The sequence below is a fragment of the Microtus ochrogaster genome, chromosome X, assembly GCF_000317375.1.
Source record: "Microtus ochrogaster isolate Prairie Vole_2 chromosome X, MicOch1.0, whole genome shotgun sequence".
Lineage (NCBI taxonomy): Eukaryota > Metazoa > Chordata > Mammalia > Rodentia > Cricetidae > Microtus > Microtus ochrogaster.
Window position 1 is genome coordinate 6775457 of NC_022026.1, and position 19539 is coordinate 6794995.

The 19539-nt window shown below is 37.6% G+C and overlaps 1 protein-coding gene across 3 annotated transcripts in view; it reads right to left on the bottom strand.

Annotated features, from left to right (window-relative positions):
* The window catches only part of Gria3 (glutamate ionotropic receptor AMPA type subunit 3), a 286862-nt gene that overhangs the window by 139956 nt on the left and 127367 nt on the right, over window positions 1–19539 (bottom strand). For all 3 annotated transcript variants that reach the window (XM_005358429.2, XM_005358430.3, XM_026784914.1), the window contains exon 4: window positions 162–349. In XM_005358429.2, the coding sequence (XP_005358486.1) occupies window positions 162–349 (188 nt within the window). The remainder of the gene's footprint in view (window positions 1–161; window positions 350–19539) is intronic.

Consider the following 19539-nt stretch of genomic DNA (forward strand, 5'->3'; position numbering starts at 1 on the left):
TTTTTCGTGCAGCCGCTAGGGAGGAAGAAAGGATTAGAGAGGTTATGAAAATGGTTGGCATGCTTAGTGTGTTGGCTGCTTAATTTATTAGCAGATATGGCAACTGCCTCAGGATAATGCTTTAGCATGCAGGCTGGGAGTGAACTAAATCGCAGACATACCTGTTCCAAAATTGTGTTAATCCTTTCGACTTCACAGTCAATCAAGTACCGTTTTTCCTGCCTTCTGTCCATTTCTTCAATGATGCGTCTGAACTCCTGAATGTCCTTTATGTTTCCCACAGACCTTGCTGTCACTTGCCAGTTGTTTTGCACTGCTGCTTCCATAATTGCTTGTAGGATGGAAAACCCTAAAGGAAGGAAAAACAGCTATACTATTTTTTTCTTTTTAAAAATATTTCTGAAGGTGTTATAGATTCTACTGAGTTTCCATTCACAGTCCATTGGGCCTTTTCAAACTTGATTCACTGGAGAGAGCAGGTGAGCTCACAGCTTCAACCCCAACTCTCCAGATAGTTGACACCTCCATTTTGGTATTTTTTTATTTTTTTTTAAGTAAAGGAGATTCTATCATTTGTGAGCACCATGGGGATAGGTGTTTACGAAGTCACTTTTGTTTCGAAATGCAATATCATAAAACCGGAATAAATGCCAAGAACTTCTTATGTTTGACTGCAATTTTATGTGTTGCATTTGAAGCTCATTTCTTTCATCTTTCACTTAAGAATTCTTCAGAATTAGATGTTAAAAAATATACAACAAAATAAATTTAATAGTGATAGAGCTATACATGGATGTAACTGTTCAAAAAGATAGTATCTCCCAGGTAATATCAGTATAATTTTATGAGAGAGCCCCCAATAGAGACCATTACTCTTTTATTACATAGAGTCCATAAAATATTCAATAAAATTTGTTTTGGGGAGTTCTTTCATTTTCCTGAATAAAACTTACCAGGAGTTCCTAATTTAGCTAATTTATATCCAACAACCATTAGCAACTAACATACCTGCACCCTGATCAAAGAAAGGAAAGATCGGATGCTTGAGTTTGGGCTAACCTATTGGGAATTATAGGCAGCTCATGTTGATAATGTCAGAAATGGAGAGGCTGAAGCAGAGTTGCCAAAAGTTCAAGGCCAGCCTGAGGTATACAATGAGATCCAGTCTCAAAAATCCAAAACCAAAGCAAACCAAACAGACAAATTAGCAAACAAACGAAGCCCCAAGAGCAGTGTATCTAAAGTACAAAACACAAAGGCACAAACATTTTCTTACACATACTCTTTTATAGTAGTCACGTCCCTAATTCTATATATCTCCAGTTGTGCTTCTTGTATGAATTTATAATCTGAGTATAATTTCACCAAGAAGAGACAGCTTTACTGGGGCATTATCAAAACAATCTCCCTACTCGCAATGGGAGTGAGTGACAGAGATGATTTGCAAATCCCAAATTATCTGCAACACAGCAGTTCAACCACCACAGAAGCAGAGGATGGAGGGAGATGGTGATGCCTTTTGAACACACGCCAAGTTCTCTGCTGTCTTGGGTCTACTCTGTGGTGTAAGTAGGCTGTGCTTCAGAGTCGTCCTCACTGTACCATAGAAAATGGTATTGACATTTGGAGAACATGCTTCGGGGAGATGGCGGTAGTGACTCAGCTGGTCATTATAACTCCTTTGTGTGCTGGATGTGTGCAGGAAGACGATCACAAACGAGACCCAAGCACTTGGTAATTTCCAAATGAGCAATTTCAGCACAGGAGCTCAAAATTACAGATCAGAGTAAATTACCATTGCTTTAAATGTTAATTCTTACTCTTATAAAACCAACCACGCATATTTATTTCTCAGATTTACATTTTCATGTGGGTTTTCTATGTACTCTCTGCTTCAGAGGGAATTGAGGGCACATAGTGGGCCAAGGCATGGGATTAAGAAATAAACATAGGAAGAAAGAGATTAAAGCATGTGAAAATCTTTCTTTAGCAGTGTATAATAAGGCCTCATTATTTTGAATGCCACTAATTAAGAATTTATGAAAATTCAGCAAGGACTGTGTTGAATTTTGTTTCTGGACTATTTATGAAGAAAATATTGGCTGAATAATAACAGTGATGAATTGCATAACAGAGTCTTTCATATAAAGTAAACTTTTAAAAAAAGGCTCATTAGCAAAACACAAGTGTTCACATGTTTAGTAGAAAATCTAAAGTATTGTCATCTCTTCTTAATGGACCTTGTCCACAATTTGAGATGACATGGAGCAAGATTAATCTCTTTTCCATGTGACAATCTTCCACATTTTTTGAAAGCTGTTAACATGTCTTATTTTAACCTTCTCTTCCTCAGGTAAAGGTGTCTCAATCCTTCAACAATTCCTTTTAGGTAACGATAACCCCTTTCCTTTCAATTCTACTCTTTTTTAATGGATGATTCTCATTATTTTTAAGCATACATTAACTTTGAATAATAACAGGTTTCATGATGACACTTTCATACATGAATTCAAAACATTTTTATTATATTTATCTCCTATTATCCCACTACCTCCTTCATCTTCTTAACTAGTCTCTCTTTCTATTTTCATATCTTTAAAAATAATCTATGAGTTTCATTAAGGTTGCTTACAGGGGTATATGGGTAAGGGGTTTTTCCTGCGTGCATGGCCTTCTTACTAGTGGTTACATTACTAAAGAAAATGTCTCTCTCACCTTTAATAATGATTAAATGTCTCTCCACACTGGATACTATTATTTGCCTAGACACTCTTAGGGAGCAGTGGATCTTTACTGAAACTTCTATACTCATGACAAGATGTTGACTTGTTAATATTTTATTGATTTTAATATTTTAGATATTATCTGAACAGTGAGTGTGGATGACGATGGGATTATTGTTTATATTGATGTGGGTTATTTTAGCAGCATAAAACTTCTTAGAACAAAGTCCAGGGCCTAATGAATGCTAAACTTGCACCCTACCACTGAGACATAGTTCGAGCCTGAATTAGTAATATATTTAAATAGCCAAATTTTGTTAATTTGTCTCAAGATTAGATTTAGCCAAAACCTGCTAGTTCTGATAAAGCTTTACTCTAGCAATTTACTCTGTGCCTATAAACATTCACATCTCTTATTCCATTCTAACCTACTTTTATCTTCTTTTTTACTTGCTCTACCTGTACTGGTCCCTACTTATTTTGTTTTCATGTTCGTTCAAGTGTGGAAAATGGTATCACCTACTTGCATAAACTTTGCTGGCTGGTTAGTGTAACTGTGAATTTGTCCCTTTACCAAGCATGCTATGCTACCTGTAGACCTTTCTGGGAGTTTCTGCTCTTCCTACAAAGCTTCCTTTAATGACTGCTCATTAATTTCCCCAGAAATGACTTGTTTTGAATTCAAGATAAATAAATTTCAAACAATGAAAAAGCAGTTTGAATAACTGTTTCGCAGATGTGTTAAAAATGTAAAATACAACGGACTAGGTACATTATAGTATACACACACATACAGGGAATGTTATGCTAAAGTTTAATAGTTAACAGTGTATATATACTAACAAGAAAAATTTCCACTATATATAATATACTATGCAATGTAGAATTGAAAAACCTAGCAACTTATCATTTATAATGTATAATGTAATTTTATTTTATTTTTCTGGCTAAAAAGACTCACAATTGTATATGTTGTGAAAAAAAATCTGCAAGAATTACGAGTGTTTTCTCAGAGACACAGGATTATGAAGACATTCCAAATTCACTGTCATTTGGTTATGTAATGTTTGACTTTTTACAAGAAGCAGGTATTGTTCTCTGCAAGGATAAAACCGATAATGTTTTAAAAGTCCAGCTCATGCTGTTGTCTCAGAACATAAGCTGCTAGAATATTTAGATGCCAAATCAACACTCTGCTATGTGATTCCTCTTAATAAGCAACGGTTTTTATAGATCTTTTTTAACTTCTGTTCTTTGAACCATGGGAATGTGTTACCTAATCAAAACCTAAGCAGACAAGGCACACTGATTTTTGATGAGTGTGTATCTGGGCTTTTTTTTCGGAGCAAGTCATAGCTCTGACTTAGCACGGGAGTGTCATTTTCCATGCATAGTTTCTCTGTGTCTGCTTGAGCATGGGGCTGTTGCACTCTAGAACACTGGGGGAATGGTCAGCTCAGTTCAGTATATGTCAGCAAGCAATTCATGCACATCTTTTTATTTGTTTTCATACCCAATTTATTATAGTTTCACTGACTCTGTTACAGCTGACCAAAGCACAAATAGAAGCTTGAGGGAAAAAGAAAGAAATGTTTGACTTGGCAGAGCCAAACCAGGTGTTAGCCTTTGTAGGAGGTGAGGTTTGCAACAAAGCCCTGGCTTTGTAAAAACGAAGCCTGCTGTTTTAGCAGCTTTCCGAATTGTCATCTACTCTGCATGAGTTTTCACATGCCCAGCTTTGCAAGTCTCAAAGCTGCTTTGATTTGAGTAGCAAATTATCTCATCTGGATTCCAGACCACCATTGCTGTTCCTTCCCTTGCTCATCCTCATTTTAAATGGTGGGAGTTGCCATGTAGCTGAACTGGGTGATTGCAAGCATACCCTCTGCATTTGAACAAAGTAACAGGGGAGTATGGCAGTAAAGGAAGGACAGGGCAATTAGTCCTGAGGAACTGGGTCATAGCCATGACCAGGTGAATTCTACTGCACCGCTTATTGGGCTGCTATGGCTAAACAAGGAGACTATCTCGATTAAAGGCTGTGTATGGATGCTGTGCTGTACAATTTGATCATCCTTCATTACCAAAGGGCTTATTTCTTCTGCTGATGAGAAAGTTGTTGGTGGAAGAGTGATGCCTGACTTAAAATTGCATCTCATCCCCAGGGCTTCCTGCATCCAATGACTGGTAGCAGCAAAGTATAAAGGCACAATCATCCCAAACTCCCAATGGGATAGCTAATGGGCCATGCCAGCTTCAGAGCTCTAACGACTTATCATGGGTGTGGCACAGCTCTTCTTGGCCAACTTCATGCTTCTCTTCTTCTTGCAAATGGTGCCAACAAGTAGACTCGCCAATAACCTTTTGGCATGTGAATGGCCATTTCAACATCTCTGCTCTTAGAGTACTCCATCCATGACCATTAGTTTGACCTCATAAAGGGGATGACAGAAGATACAAAACAGCTCTCAATCTACATTGTCAAAATCATTTTCCCAGGGAAAAAGGGCCATAATTATTTTCAGTGTCTAAACAAAATGTAAAAATACTTCATGCAGAACAAATTCAGCATTTTGTCTGCAAAAAATCAGAGGAACAATCAACAAGATTTTGGCATATAGAAATTGATAATGAAGACATCCAAGAAAACATATCAACAATGAATTTCTTTCTGCTTTGTGTCTTCAAGTAGGGTCTGTCACCTCCTCTTCTTACTCAGAACTTGTACTCAGAGTCACATGTGTATATACTTCTGACATGTTCTCTACAGTGTGCTAAATTATCCCAAAAAATCTGGCGTTTATTAACAGACTTCACAGAAGTGTTGATTGGTATTTATTGACTTTGTGCCTGCTAGGGCTTCTTAGAGGGTCTGTGACAAAAATTTCAAAAGTTTCTAATGAACATAGCGGACAATGAGGACTACTGAGAACTCAAGAACAATGGCAATGGGTTTCTGATCCTACTGCACGTACTGGCTTTGTAAGAGCCTAGGCAGTTTTGATGCTCAACTTACTAGACCTGGATGGAGGTGGGGGTTCCTTGGACTTCCCACAGGGCAGGGAACCCTGATTGCTTAGGGCTGAGGAGGGAGGGGGACTTGATTGGGGGAGGGGGAGGGAAATGGGGGGAAGAGACGGAAATCTTTAATAAATAAATAAATAAAAATAAAAAAGTTTCTAATGGCTAGACATGCTTACTTTTCCTAACTAATTTCTCTGCCTCCTAGAATCTCATATAGCATTACCTACCTTTGAACTTATTATATTAGACAAAGCTGACCTTACAATCACCAAGTACTAGGAGTACAGACATGCACATCTGGCAATATTGCTGTTTTCCCTTTCCTTCCTTCCTTCCTTCCTTCCTTCCTTCCTTCCTTCCTTCCTTCCTTCCTTCTTACTTAAGTATCATTTTTTTTAGATTCAAGTTAATTCCTTGAGCATGACTTATTTCATCTTCTTTTAAAATCATTTCTAATAAAAAAATCATTTCTAATAATGTTAATGTTTTTATTGCATCTGTAATATATGCAATGTCTAGTTTAACTCAGTATATTGTACTTCTAATGTTGCTTCCAATACATTTTGATAAGCAAGTGCCTAGCATTTTTATGAAACTGGTATTCTTTTTCATTCAGATGAAACTAGTCAAATGAGAATTGCTCTTCTATTCTTAAGCCTCTGCTTGCCTGGGCTGCAAAGCTAACCTTATACGACTTTATACTCTCTATTTCTTAAACTTCTTTGATCTCCATGGACTTTGAAATAAATTTATCTTGTATGCTGTGGCAAAATAAGGACATGGGCTAGCTTGATATAGAATATGAAAGTGTTTTCGGGGACAGAAGTGAGCAGTGAAAACAGAGGCAGAGGAAAGAGAGAAGATGAGGAGCCCAATCACTTGTTTGGCATTACATTTTGCCACATCTACGAGGCCTGATGTATAAAAATTTGAACTCAGAGTCAATGATTCAGAGGATGGTTATTCATATCACAAATTTTACCTTACCTTATAAATAACTAATGGGAAAGGTCCCATAGCATAATTGGAACATATTTTATTGTTTTGTTGTTGTTATCAGTTGTTTTAGCTTCATTTGCACAGTTTAGTATCATATAAATCAATATAATGATTGTCTAAACATGAGATGTTAATACTGCTCAGTATGTGAGGTGCTTTAGATAGAAAGATCAAAACTCTCTCTCTGTTTGCATATGGATACCAATCTGTGAATTTTATGGAATATGATAAAAACAACTATTCATTCACACCCAACCCAATTTACCCATGCAAATTAAGATTTCCCTGAAGTCTTTATTCTTTATAACTGTGTTTGATAAGTCATTCTTGGCTTAAGAACTGACCCTCTGCAAATCTCTTCTCCCTTATAGCTGCATCATTAGATTGGCCCTTACTCCATTTGTGGACTCAATGAACAAAAGGTGCTCTCCAGTTTTGTGTCCTTTAACTGTTCCCCAAAATATTTTTTTTTATTCAAAGCATGCTCTTTACCTTTAATAGACTGTCCAATACTTTTAACTGTGAACCCCATTCCCTGAAGAATTTATATTTCACTAACTTGGAATTAAAAGTCCTAAAGAAGCAAGTTTTAAATGAGCATTTCTAGACAACAATAATTGATAGCATGTTGTTTGGCAACTTTGGGAATTCCAGTTACCCCAATATCTTACAAAAGGAGGCAACTGCTACTTGTCACGTTTAAGGGTGCCTCTCAAGCTGGCACTGAATATACTCCTGCATTTTCCATTTTCTCCTTTTTTTGCTATTCATCATTATGAACCTTGTCTGTCTGTTGGTGAATTATGTAGTTCATTTTCTTTCTCACTCTAAACTGAGAAAATATGCCCAAAGAGATACGTCAGTTTCATTGAGTGAATGTACACTTGTTTCACATTATCAGGTGCAAGGGAATTTAGAACACCATCTGGAGATGTGCTCAGTGTCTGGGAGAAGCAGAATAGGCAAACTTCTAATTGCCAGTCACTCTAGGCTTGATATACAATTATAAAAGCAACTGGGGTTTAGATCAAAAGGCGTTTCTGCAGCACTATGTATAGTTCTTTTATATTTATGCTTGGTGCTTAGGTTCTCTAACCTTTAAGAGACGGAGTCCAGCTAGAGGAGGGTAACCGGAGGAAATCTTGTCCTGTTATTGCTTTATTATCTGCTCAGTTGAGAGTGAGCAGACTTCCACCACTGTGCTATGTGTTCCCCACTGTGGGTTGTGCCTATAAACCACAAGACAAAATAAACTCTTCTTCCCGTAAGCTGCTTTTGGACAAGGATTTCTTCATACTAATGAGAAAAGCAACCAATGTAGATTGATTCCAATAAATGGTCCTTCCCACTAATATTTTCTCACTTGGTTTCTTAGCCCTATTGGAAGTAATAATTTCCAACTTCGATTCTGTGACTATGTCTCCTTTCTAAGAAACTGGTGAGTGGCTTAGCGTTTCTTGGGTACTTGGAGATGGGGAGTGCAATAGAACCCAACCAGGAAATGTGCTTGAAAATTTAAGTTGGATGATGGTGAAGGAAATGCCACACACATAAATAAAAACAACCTATTTATAGGTGAGGGAAGAGCTGTTACCAACCGACCAAAATGCATCTTCATCCCAGGTGCAGTTTCTTATGGAGAGAAGTCAGTGACTACAAATTAAAGAGACAGCCCACTCTCTTACCCCTACTGCATCACAGGATGACCTTTGATGGTGTTTCCAGAAGCAAACATACTTTATGGTAAGTATCCATACTCTAATCTTCCCTTCTGTCACAATGTTTATGTTGTGCCCTGTGCCTGTATTCAAGTGTAACTGACCCAAATAGAACTTGAGCTTGGAAAATATGTGCTTGATTTCTGTTAAACAGGAGCCTTTTTCTATGATGAAACTCTTCACATTTTTGAACTACAGATGTGTGAATAGAATGGTGGCAAACAGTGAGAAATAGGGGAAGATTTATGGCAAGGATGAAAGGTGTCTGGATCTGCTTACAAAATGATATGGAATGTCCTGTTTGCTGGCCATTCCTGGATTGGTGCGGCTTCTTGATCTTAATACTGCTGGAGGTAAGGGTAATATTAAGTGCAAACTATTGCCTAGAGGACACAGAAGGGCTAAAATTTAAGTCCTAAGAACAACAACAACAAAAAAGTATGACTCTGTTTTCCCTGGGCAACTGAACCTGTCAGTATAAGTTAAGTCACAGATGAAGAGAAAGGAGAATATCAACCTGCAAGTCAAACCTGAGTATATATAATCCCACCTGCAAACTGTATTAGTGAGATACATTTATCATGGACACAAGAACACCCTCTGAGGCTCATTTTTCTCATCGGTTCACTTAGAATAGCTTTTAGTGTTGTTGAAAATATTAAATGTGATATGTTGAGATGTAGAATTGTTCAACACAGTGCCCAGTTTAAAATAGGTATTCAAAAACTGTTAGTTCCTTATCTTGTCCAACCATGACAAAGAAAGAAAAAAAAAGAAATGAAGAAAAGAAAGGAGAAAGAGAGGGAGGCAGGGAAGGAGGGAGGGAGGATGGAAGGAAGGAAGAAAGGAAGGAAGGAAGGAAGGAAGGAAGGAAGGAAAGAAGGAAGGAAGGAAGGAAGGAAAGAAGGAAGGAAGGAACCAGTGTAGTTTAAAATCTGAGGAAGTGGGCTGGAAAGATAGCTCAATGGTTAAGAGTATATGTAGCTCTTGTAGAGGACCCATGTTGAATTATTAGAACCCACATGGTAGATTACAGCTATCCATAACTAACTCCATTTTCAGGGGATCTGATGCTTTCTTCTGGTGTCCACAGGTACTAAGCACACGTGTTGCACATACACACATACTTGCATGCAAAACATACATACACAAACAAATTAAAAAAATAAAAAGATGAGGAATTAAGCTGAAATTTTGTATATCACAACACTTAAAGAAAACTTTTCACATAAACCATAATTTAAGCATGGAATTGGATCATAACCCATTAGGGACGGTGGCCACCCTATAGCATAGTCTATAGGATGGATGTGAGAGCCCAGAAAAACTGTCTCAAGCAGATATTTTCCTTGGTAAATATGACCTGAGTCTTGATGAATAGAAGGATATTGGATGGAGGTAAAGCCTTGCTAAGAAGGCAGCCCCCCCCCCAAAAAAGAAAGAAACCATTGGAGAATAGAGATTTACAGGCAATGCATGAGAATTTGTGACACTAAGAAAGATGAGCCAAGGCTAAGCTTTAAGAGCTGTGTATGTTACAGTGGGCCCCAGTACCAAATAGGAGTCTCAGTGTGTAACGGCAGGAAACTATTTTTTAATGCCTAGACTTGCTGTGGACTGTCTGGCTTCTCCATACATAGGTATTAAATGAAAGAAGAATGGATTCCACAAGGAAGTCATGAAAGGCTTGCGGGCAAAGCTAAGAGGAATGTAACTGTCAGAACACTTCTGAATTTAAGCTTTTACTGTGTGTCAAAATTAATCCCTACCCAGAAAACATCAGAAATGTCATTTTACATTAACACTGAAAGTTAAAAATAAAAGACAAAATGCATGAATATAGGACCTATAATTGGCTAGACTATTTTCCTGTCTGGTCTTCAGTTTCTCACATACACACTGAAGAGACCAAGGTTATCATTAGTTCTGGTTCTCATATTTTAAAATTGTAAAAGACATGGAAGGCCTTTGTTCACCTCAGACAGCCTGATGTCTTGCAACTCAGGCACAAATCCATCATTTTGTCTGGAGGCTAAGATGAACAGGATGAAACATTAGTTTGTAATCTTCCTTTGTACTGCTAAATGCATTCTTTTTTTCCCCTTCTGGACAAACTCAAATGAAAGAAAATGAACAATCACAATAAGGTGATCTTGGAATACTTCTATGTGTTCTTAGCTTATGTGGCACAGGAAATTATTTATTTTCATTATAAATTTCTCATATGCAGGGACAGTTTTAGAATGTGGTGTTTTGTAACTACTTAAAATGCCTTCAGGTATTTTGGGTCTAAGAGAACACATATCAAGCAATCAAGATATCAAGAGCCTCCATATCCTTAACATAGGTTTCTCTGTATGATGACATCTCTCTCATCACCTAGAGAACTTATTTGGAGCCATTAGATTCACAAATTCTTTGTAGACTAGGTGTTTTTTTTTTTTTTACATCTTTTTGGTATTTCTCAGATTGCCTCAGAGGCTTCCCTGCTTCCAATCCATCTATTTCTTCTGACTTCTTTATTTTTGGTAATCTCTTAGTTACAAATTCTGAGTGCTACTTTGCATTCTTTCATTGCCCTAAGCATATGTGAAGCAAAGTGAACTCATGTTTCATGTGTCTGCTTCTACTTTACATCCCCAGTACTACCTTCAAGCTATTATTAGTATATGCTTGGGCTATTCCAATAGTTCTTTCCTTTCCATTCAAACTGCTTAGTCTTCTGATTATGTTACAGCCATGTTATTCTAAAAATATTCATAACTATTTCCTTGCAGATATTAAAAATGTTCTAATTTGTTTGCAAATTAGGATTTACTATCCAAGAAAATCTTAGGGAAATAATTAAACTTAATCAGCTTGTGGTTTCTTACTTTCTCATTCTAGAACTCAGTTCTTTAAGTAAAATGATATTCTAGTCCTCGGGGTTCCCTAATGATTGTATAAATAGGTACAACCAGACAGAAGTTGAAGGATAGATGAAAAGAATTCAATTGCACTAAGAGGTAAGTGGAAGATAGATATTAGAGATGAAGGAGAAAAAAAATAAGAATAACTCTTTAAACATTTCTGTTCACCTACCCTTAGTCTTCCTGCTTCTGTTTCACTGGGAAATTGGTTCCTTGACTAGAGTTATTGGGGTTTAAATTAATGAAATTTAAAGTCAGCTTAGTATTTGGTCAGCCAATCATGAGGGCAAGTGTCTAGACTCATAGACTTGACAGGAAGCGTCTAACTGACACTATCAGTTCTGACTTTGATTTCACTTAGTCACAGGATATATCCAGAGGGGCTAATGTTTCACAAAGGATAAACAACCACATGGCTGTGAGTGAATTTAGAAGTGCTTCAGGCAACGAGAATATATAGGAGGTTTACAGAGGTCAAGTCCATAGTCACTGACACTTAAGGTCCTACCTCTGATATTGGCTTGCTGGGAAAGTTCACTGGCTAGCAATTTACTTGAATAAAATGTATCTAGAAATCATGAAGTTAGTTATTACAATGCTTGATTAATTGAGAGACTAGTCAGACACAACTCCAAAGCTTCTATGCTCATTCAGGCAGTGTACTCAGTAAGAGAGAATGACTGAATTCTTATCTAAAAGTTTGATTTTTACTAGCCACTATGCTAGCTCTTACATGTGATTTTGAGTGAAAGATAGAGTTGTAAAGTCAGATGCACATGAAAGTATTGATCTGTTAAAGAGTTAGGTATTTACCTAGAGAGGGAAGAGATATAGAACACAGGGAATCAGTTAATGGTAAATGTTTATTTCTTTAGCGTGGAGACCCCACCAGAGGCAGTAGTGGATCTGTATGGTAAACCCTTGTTTCCATGAAGTCACTGGGATGTGAAGGCATGGAGCTGTTCTGTATCTTCAAGCTGGCCTACTTTTAAATCTGTGTTAAATTTGCCAGTGTGTCTTAAAACTGTTTGACAACTCCCTTAGGCCATAAAACATGTTTATATTTTGGATTGCAGCCGGATGATCATAATGCTCTGGAATCTTCTTAGGGAAACCTTCCAATCTGTAGTGTTTAACTCTCCAAATATCAACAAGGGAGCATCTTGTTACTTGTAACAACTTGGATGAATCTGGAGGGTATTATCTTAATTGAAATGAGCAAGGTACAGAAAACCAAGTATCATACCATCTTATTCATATATAGATTCTAAAAATATTGGTCCCATGAAAGTAGAGAGTAAAATAGTTGTAACTAGGAGCTAGGATGGGTGGGTGTAAGGGTAGGTCAAAAGTTAGTATTGGTGACAGGACACACAGTTACAATTAGAAGGAATTAATTATTTTCAAGAGATATGTTATATATAAACATGTCTATAGCTAATAACGATAATTCTTGAAAACTACAGAATGAATATTAGGTGTTTGCACCACAAACTAATGATGGTGTGTATTTATTCTTTAGATTTAATCATTCCCCCCATGTCTATGCACATTCTACCAGCTCTTGTAGAAGCTGAAACATATGTGGTTCAGATGTTGTTTAAGAGTTACTACCTCTTTTGAGTGAAGAACACAACCATCAGCAATACATGAGATGGTGATCTGGGAATTATTTAGGAGAGAAACAAGGCAGCTGATTTCTATTGAAAATTTGTTTTAGCAACTTCAGGAGTTTTACAATTCATGCCTTAGAAGAGAAATGGACTTTTTCTGTGCAATATTATACTGGCAAGCTTAATGGCACCTGGACTATCCTCAAGGGATACTTTGCTGTCTAAGGAAGAACCCAATGGTGTAAAAGGCACATTGCCTATAGCCTTAAAAATGTGACAACTGCCCAGCTTAGCTGAGCCCACTTGTACAGAAGACTATTTCTCAGTACGAAATAAATGCCTTGTGCCTTGTATGATGTCCCTGTTTCTTCTATCTTAACCACTGATCCAGATCACAGCATGGGTGACACTGTGGCAGCAGCCATCCAGAGCCACTGGGAAAGTGGATTCGATAAAAGCAGTTTCTGCCTGGAGAATGAGTTTGGTCTGCATAGTTGGCTTTTAAAAGCAGAGAAAGTACTCAGGATGACTTATGCTAAGAATACAAACCCAAAGAAGGGTAGTCTAGGCCAGGGTTCACTTTACCACACCTCTGTATAAATCTGCCTATGAAATGTTTCTTTTAGCCTTAATAGGAAACGAAGCTATTGTTAAGAAAAAATGGTGCTGTGCCAGCCTCGTATTTTTGGGAGCACAAGCAAGGAACTCAGGACCGCGAGGGGTACACCCACCCACTCACTGAGACAATGGGGATGTTCTATCGGGAACTCACCAAGGCCACCTGGCCTGGGTCTGAAAAAGCCTGGGATAAAACCGGACTCGCTGAACACAGCGGACAATGACGACTACTGAGAAACCAAGAACAATGGCAATGGGTTTTTGATCCTACTGCAATACTGGCTTTGGGGGAGCCTAGGCAGTTTGGATGCTCAACTTACTAAACCTGGATGGAGGTGGGCGGTCCTTGGACTTCCCACAGGGCAGGGAACCCTGATTGCTCTTCGAGCTGATGAGGGAGGGGGACTTGATGGGGGAGGGGGAGGAAAATGGGAGGCGGTAGCGGGGAGGAGGCAGAAATCCTTAATAAATAAATAAAATTAAAAAAAATAAATATGCTGCCAATAAAAAAATAAATTTGAAAAAAAAGCACACTAGCTGGGTTTAACTAATTTATAGATGGGATATATGTTCCTTCTACTTTCAGAAATCTCTATCTCAATGGCAGAAATCAAAAAGACGTTGTACCTTTAGAACCTAATATATACCTTATGGATGAACAACATTGGCATCGTCAAAGCCATTTGTTAGAAATGCAGACTCTTCGGTCCCTCCGTACACTTAATGAACTAGAATACACGTTAAATAAATGTCCCATGTGATTCATCAGCATATTGCAATTTGAGTATTAATGGTCTTGTCACTACTGTATAAATTACTCAAACCCACAGTTTGGCTATTAACATAGATGGGCAATTCAGGTGTATGAAAGACTCAGTATTCAGTGGATATAACGGAGGGAGAATGAACATTGATGAGTTAGGAGGAAACTGGGTCATGAATTGACAAAGTTTTCAGAATGGCCAGCTTGTTTAATACATGCCCACAATAAGTATTTTAGCAGCATTTTGAGAAATGTATGCAGCTGATCTTATGGCATACCAAGCAGCACATCAGGATCTTCTTCTTCTGGGAATAGTTCAGGGTTACAAGCAAAGCAGATGAGGGGAAACCCCAGCATCACTGGGCTGAAATAGACCCTTCTGTATTCATTTCAAGCAGATATCCAAATTTTGTTTGTTATGTTGTCTTTCCCACCAATCCATGGATGCTCTTACAGATCTGTAGCCAGACTAGAGAGTACAGCAGCTTCCTATACAAGTAGGAAGAGTTGTATGCAGAGAAGCCCTTGGACTGAAGCTCAGAGCACAGAGAAGTGATCTAGTAGGACTGTATTCATTTTCTTCTCTCTGCATGTGTGGCGTGGTGGAGGAAGACACCTGCTAGAGAAACTTCAGACTAGCTCGGAGGTGGAGAGTAGGAAATTAAGGCCACCTGGGGAAAATCTAAAGCAACATAGCCCCTGTGCTATATGAAATACTGCTGGATTCCAATTTATAAAATTCACCCAAAATTTGGTCTTCAGTGGTTATTTTGAAGGAATAATTTCTGTAAATCTCATGTCAATTTCTGTCAATTTATAAGCCATTTTTTGTCTATTTTGGAAAAAGTACAAAAAACCATTTGACAATAAAGAGAAATAATATCTTTTATAAGCTTCCGCCCTGCCTACCGCTTGCACAATTTAGTTAGCAAGAGATATGTGGTAGTGCACAATATTATAGACCATGAGATATTTGCATTGACGAACTCTAAATGTGGCCTTCAAGTGGTTCCAGGTTGTGTCAAGGGTGGGGGGTTGCTGTGCCAACTTTGTTCTGGCTTTGCCATAATTGTGGCTGAAATGAATATGAAAGGTATTAATAAAGTATTTCCTGTCTCCAGAGCTTGAGAGTCCCCTGTGCCATTTTAATTTGAGCTTTTTGGATTGGAATAAAATGAATGAGCAGAGGAGGTTAATTATCCTAATTATAAAAGGAGTAAAACCATGGTCCTTTTAGGTCAGACATTTGGACAAACCCCCATTTGCTCTGCATGTTGGGCAAAAGAAAGTTACTTGAATGCCAGAGGAATCACAAAGCATCCTCTCCAGTCCTCTGCCAAAGTCCCTGGAGCACAACAGAGGGGACTTCTTTTTTAGGAAATAGCGTAAGAACAGTCTGTACACCAGAGCCAGAGATAGGGTTATCTGGAAGCGGCAGGCAAGGGGCACAGCTCGATCAGGATAACTGTGTTGGTTCAGTTATTCCCTACTTTGTTTTGGATGTCAAGAAAGCTCAGGGAAATACTAGCATTTTGAGCATTTCAAAAGACATCATCATTTTCAGCCTTTCATGATATTCTTTTATTCAGCTGACTAAGGCTCTGATAGTATCTTTTTTGTTTACAAGGCATACTCCTCGGACAGGGAATTGTGGGATTTCCTGGCTCAATGTTTTGTTGTTGCATTTCTTGATTCCCAGAGGCAACACTTTTCCCTTCTCCAATGAGCCATTTAATATCAGAATAGATCAATCCAGCTACCTCTAGAAAACATGTTTTAGATGAGATGTGTCTGTTACACAGTAGGTGCTCGCTCATGCTGATTTACCCCTTGCTTTCTATTAGGAAAGAATATGATCAAGACAAAAGAATGTCTTTGTGCTTCACTTTCTGCATTTTTATGTATGATATCTGTTCATATATATTTCTGTATAATATCTGTTATATGTTTGTGATCTGGTGATGCAGGGAAGCATAAAACCTTGGATAAAGCTAAAATATTGATTACTGATTGTTCAGTATTGAAAATCAAACTGGACAACTAGTCAGACAGATATTCTTTTAAATTATCCCCATACCTATGGAATCAATAAGAACTTAAATCTTCCAAAATAGTCCTTAGATTGTTGAGAGATCTGTCTATGGGTATATGACAGTTTGCCTAATCCTATATACAGAAGAGTTCAAAAACACTAGCATCAATGACTCTTAACAGAATGCTCGAGAAAATAGAAGTCTCACTACACGTTTAGTCTACTAACCCTGCTTCTTCCTGCCTTTCCTTCTCTAGCTGTCCTGTCTAGCCAGTCTTTGAGATTTACTTTTGAGTATTTGCAGCAAGGCTAGGAAATCCAAGGTATGGACAGTATTATATAAGGCATGCACTTAAATTTACTTGTATTTAATTTTACTAGATCTTTATATTTTGTATTTGAACCTATCTACAGGATGTGGGGATGTTTATTTAACTGAAAAGACATGGTCCTGGAGGAAATGGGAAATGATGCCAGCTTCTTATACTTATCTCTCATAGATGTTTTTCCTTTGACTCTCAACATTCTCTATCTCCATCTCTTCGACTTTAAAAGTACTCACCCATGTGGAATTTCTTCCTTTCAACTCCCTCTGGTACAGACAGGATATTTACCAGCTTTAGAAATGATTGGAAGGGCTGGGGTGTAACTCAGTGTCAGAGTGCTTGCTTAGCCTGCACAAGGTCCTCAGTTCAACCCTTAGTAGCCCCAAAATTAAGGAATCAATCAAGTCAAAATGAGAAAGTAAATTTCAGAAATGGAAAATAAATGGAAACTTTGTGGCATTGAAAAAGCATTTGATGTGTGGGGAGAGATGGCTCATTGGATAAAGTGCTTGCCACACAAGCCTGATGATCCGAATTCAGATTCCCAGTATTCATGTAAAAATCCAATACAGTATTGCATGCATCTTTAGTCTCAGCACACCAATAGGGAGATGGAGGAGACAGAGACAGGACAATATTCACATGCTCACTGGCCAGTTAGCCTGATGTGTGAAGTTACAGGGAGAAAGAGAGATCTCGTTCCAAACAAATTGTAATTATTTTCTCCTTCTTTCCTTCCCTCCTTCCCTCCCTTTCCCTTCCCTTTCTCCCTCCCTCCTCTCCCTCTCCCTCCGTCCCTCTCTCTGTCTCTATCTCTCTGTCTCTCCCCCCTCACACACACACATTTACACACACTATGCACACAAATAATTGAAAAAAGATTGCATGTTATCCACATGTCCACCAAAATAAATAAAGAAAACAAGTACAAGTGGTGTTTGGCAATACATAGAGGACTTCCAAGGTAGCTAGCAAGATTTCTCATTGGCAATGATTTGAGGGATATTTTATAGTACATTAACTTGCACATTTGTTTTATACAACCTTCAATAATTTATATTGTGCTTAAATGAAGGCAGGCCACTAGAAACAGGCCTGGGATTAAAAATAAGGAATTGTGAAAAATAGATTTTGATGATGCAGCTCAGAGACATAGTGGTACTATAAAGAGCTAATGCCTTTTGATACAGGAAACAAGCCTTCCAGTCTTGCTCTTATTTTTGGTACATGAAGTATTTTTCTAAAGATCTATGTAGGAAATTCCTATATTGGGATATAGAACTGATAGAGACACTGTAATGGTCATGGATTTTTAAAAATATCTTGGTCTTTTTGTTTGTTGCTATTGTTTTGCTAGTTTTGATATTTTCCCGTTTTATCTCACTAGACAGAATTGGTAACAGAATATTACTTTGTGTTTGGGTGTGTTAGGTTCAAAATCATGTCAGATGTTATGCATTTGATTTGAAAGTAATTTTTTCACACAATAAGAGCCTGAGTCCTGCATTTAACAGATGTGGTTCAGGTAAGCAACTAGACATTTTCCTTTATTGTAGGAGGAAGTATGCAGGCTTACCACTACTTGGGGGAGTAAATTGTGTCTTTAGAGATATTTAATACTTGCAGACCTTTTGGGGATTGTTTTTGGCATTTTAGATATATATCCGTTTTGGGAAGAGAGGATATAGAAATATATTTGAACCTACTGGCAAAGGAAATCTGAAAGTATTTTGTTAAGACTGTGGCCAAAAGCCAAGACTGCCTGTGGTGTTCCTGTCAGTAAGTAGAATTATTTGTGTATTTTTTATCTGATATATTCTAAAGTTCTTTTCTTGCTTTCCAATTAATAATACAAATTTAATTTCACAGTATCTTGAAACCAGTGTAGCCTTTCAGAAGCAGCTACTAAACTGTCCTTTATTGAATTCTCCAAGCTGCTTCCCTGTATTTGTCAGATAGATACATCCCAGCCTTCTATGGGAGTGGTCCTCCTATTTCAAAGATATTCTTCACTGACTTTCTGTAGCCTTCCATAGGTGGGATAGGCAAAATGTCTTGGTCAGTTTGTGCCAACAGTCCTGAGACTGCTCCCTAGCCCTTGGGATTTCAAAGCCCAATGACATAAGGACACTGACTGAATTATGTTTCATTTGAGGTAGGTTCTGTTAGAATTGTGCTTAATGCCATATATACAGAGGTCAATCAAGGAATTACAAAGATGACAAAATTATTGGACATCAGAATTAGGAAAAACCTTAGATATCATCTAATCTAGTCTAATTTTTTTATTTTACAAATGCATGCACTAAAAGCCAGAGGATATGTGACATACCCAAAAAATTGTAAATGAGAAGGGAGCTTGAGGAGTAACTTACAGTAACATCTTGATGATTTGTTGGGTACCTGAACACTAAAAAGAAAGTCTCTTTGTAGTTATGTTATTGAAATCCTGTTGTATCTCTAATATACATGATATATATATATATATATATATAGTTTCCTTTCATAATATATATAATCATATAAATACTGCATATTGTTTTTGTTGCCTGAGAATTTTTGAGTATCTTGGGATTATCATTTCAACATAGATATTAATTACTCAGGTCTGGAGAAGTGAAAAGTGGAGGAAACCAGCCAAATGTACACTAACTCTGGGATAATACAAGGAAACTGCCTCTTCTACTAAATCCGTGCTCCTGTCTATCATAGTTTGTAAATGGTTCAGTTTTTAAAAAAAATCTAGATAGAAATTCAAGCCATTTGATTCATTAGAGTCTGGTTTATTGAAACTTTAACTATAAAGGAAAATAA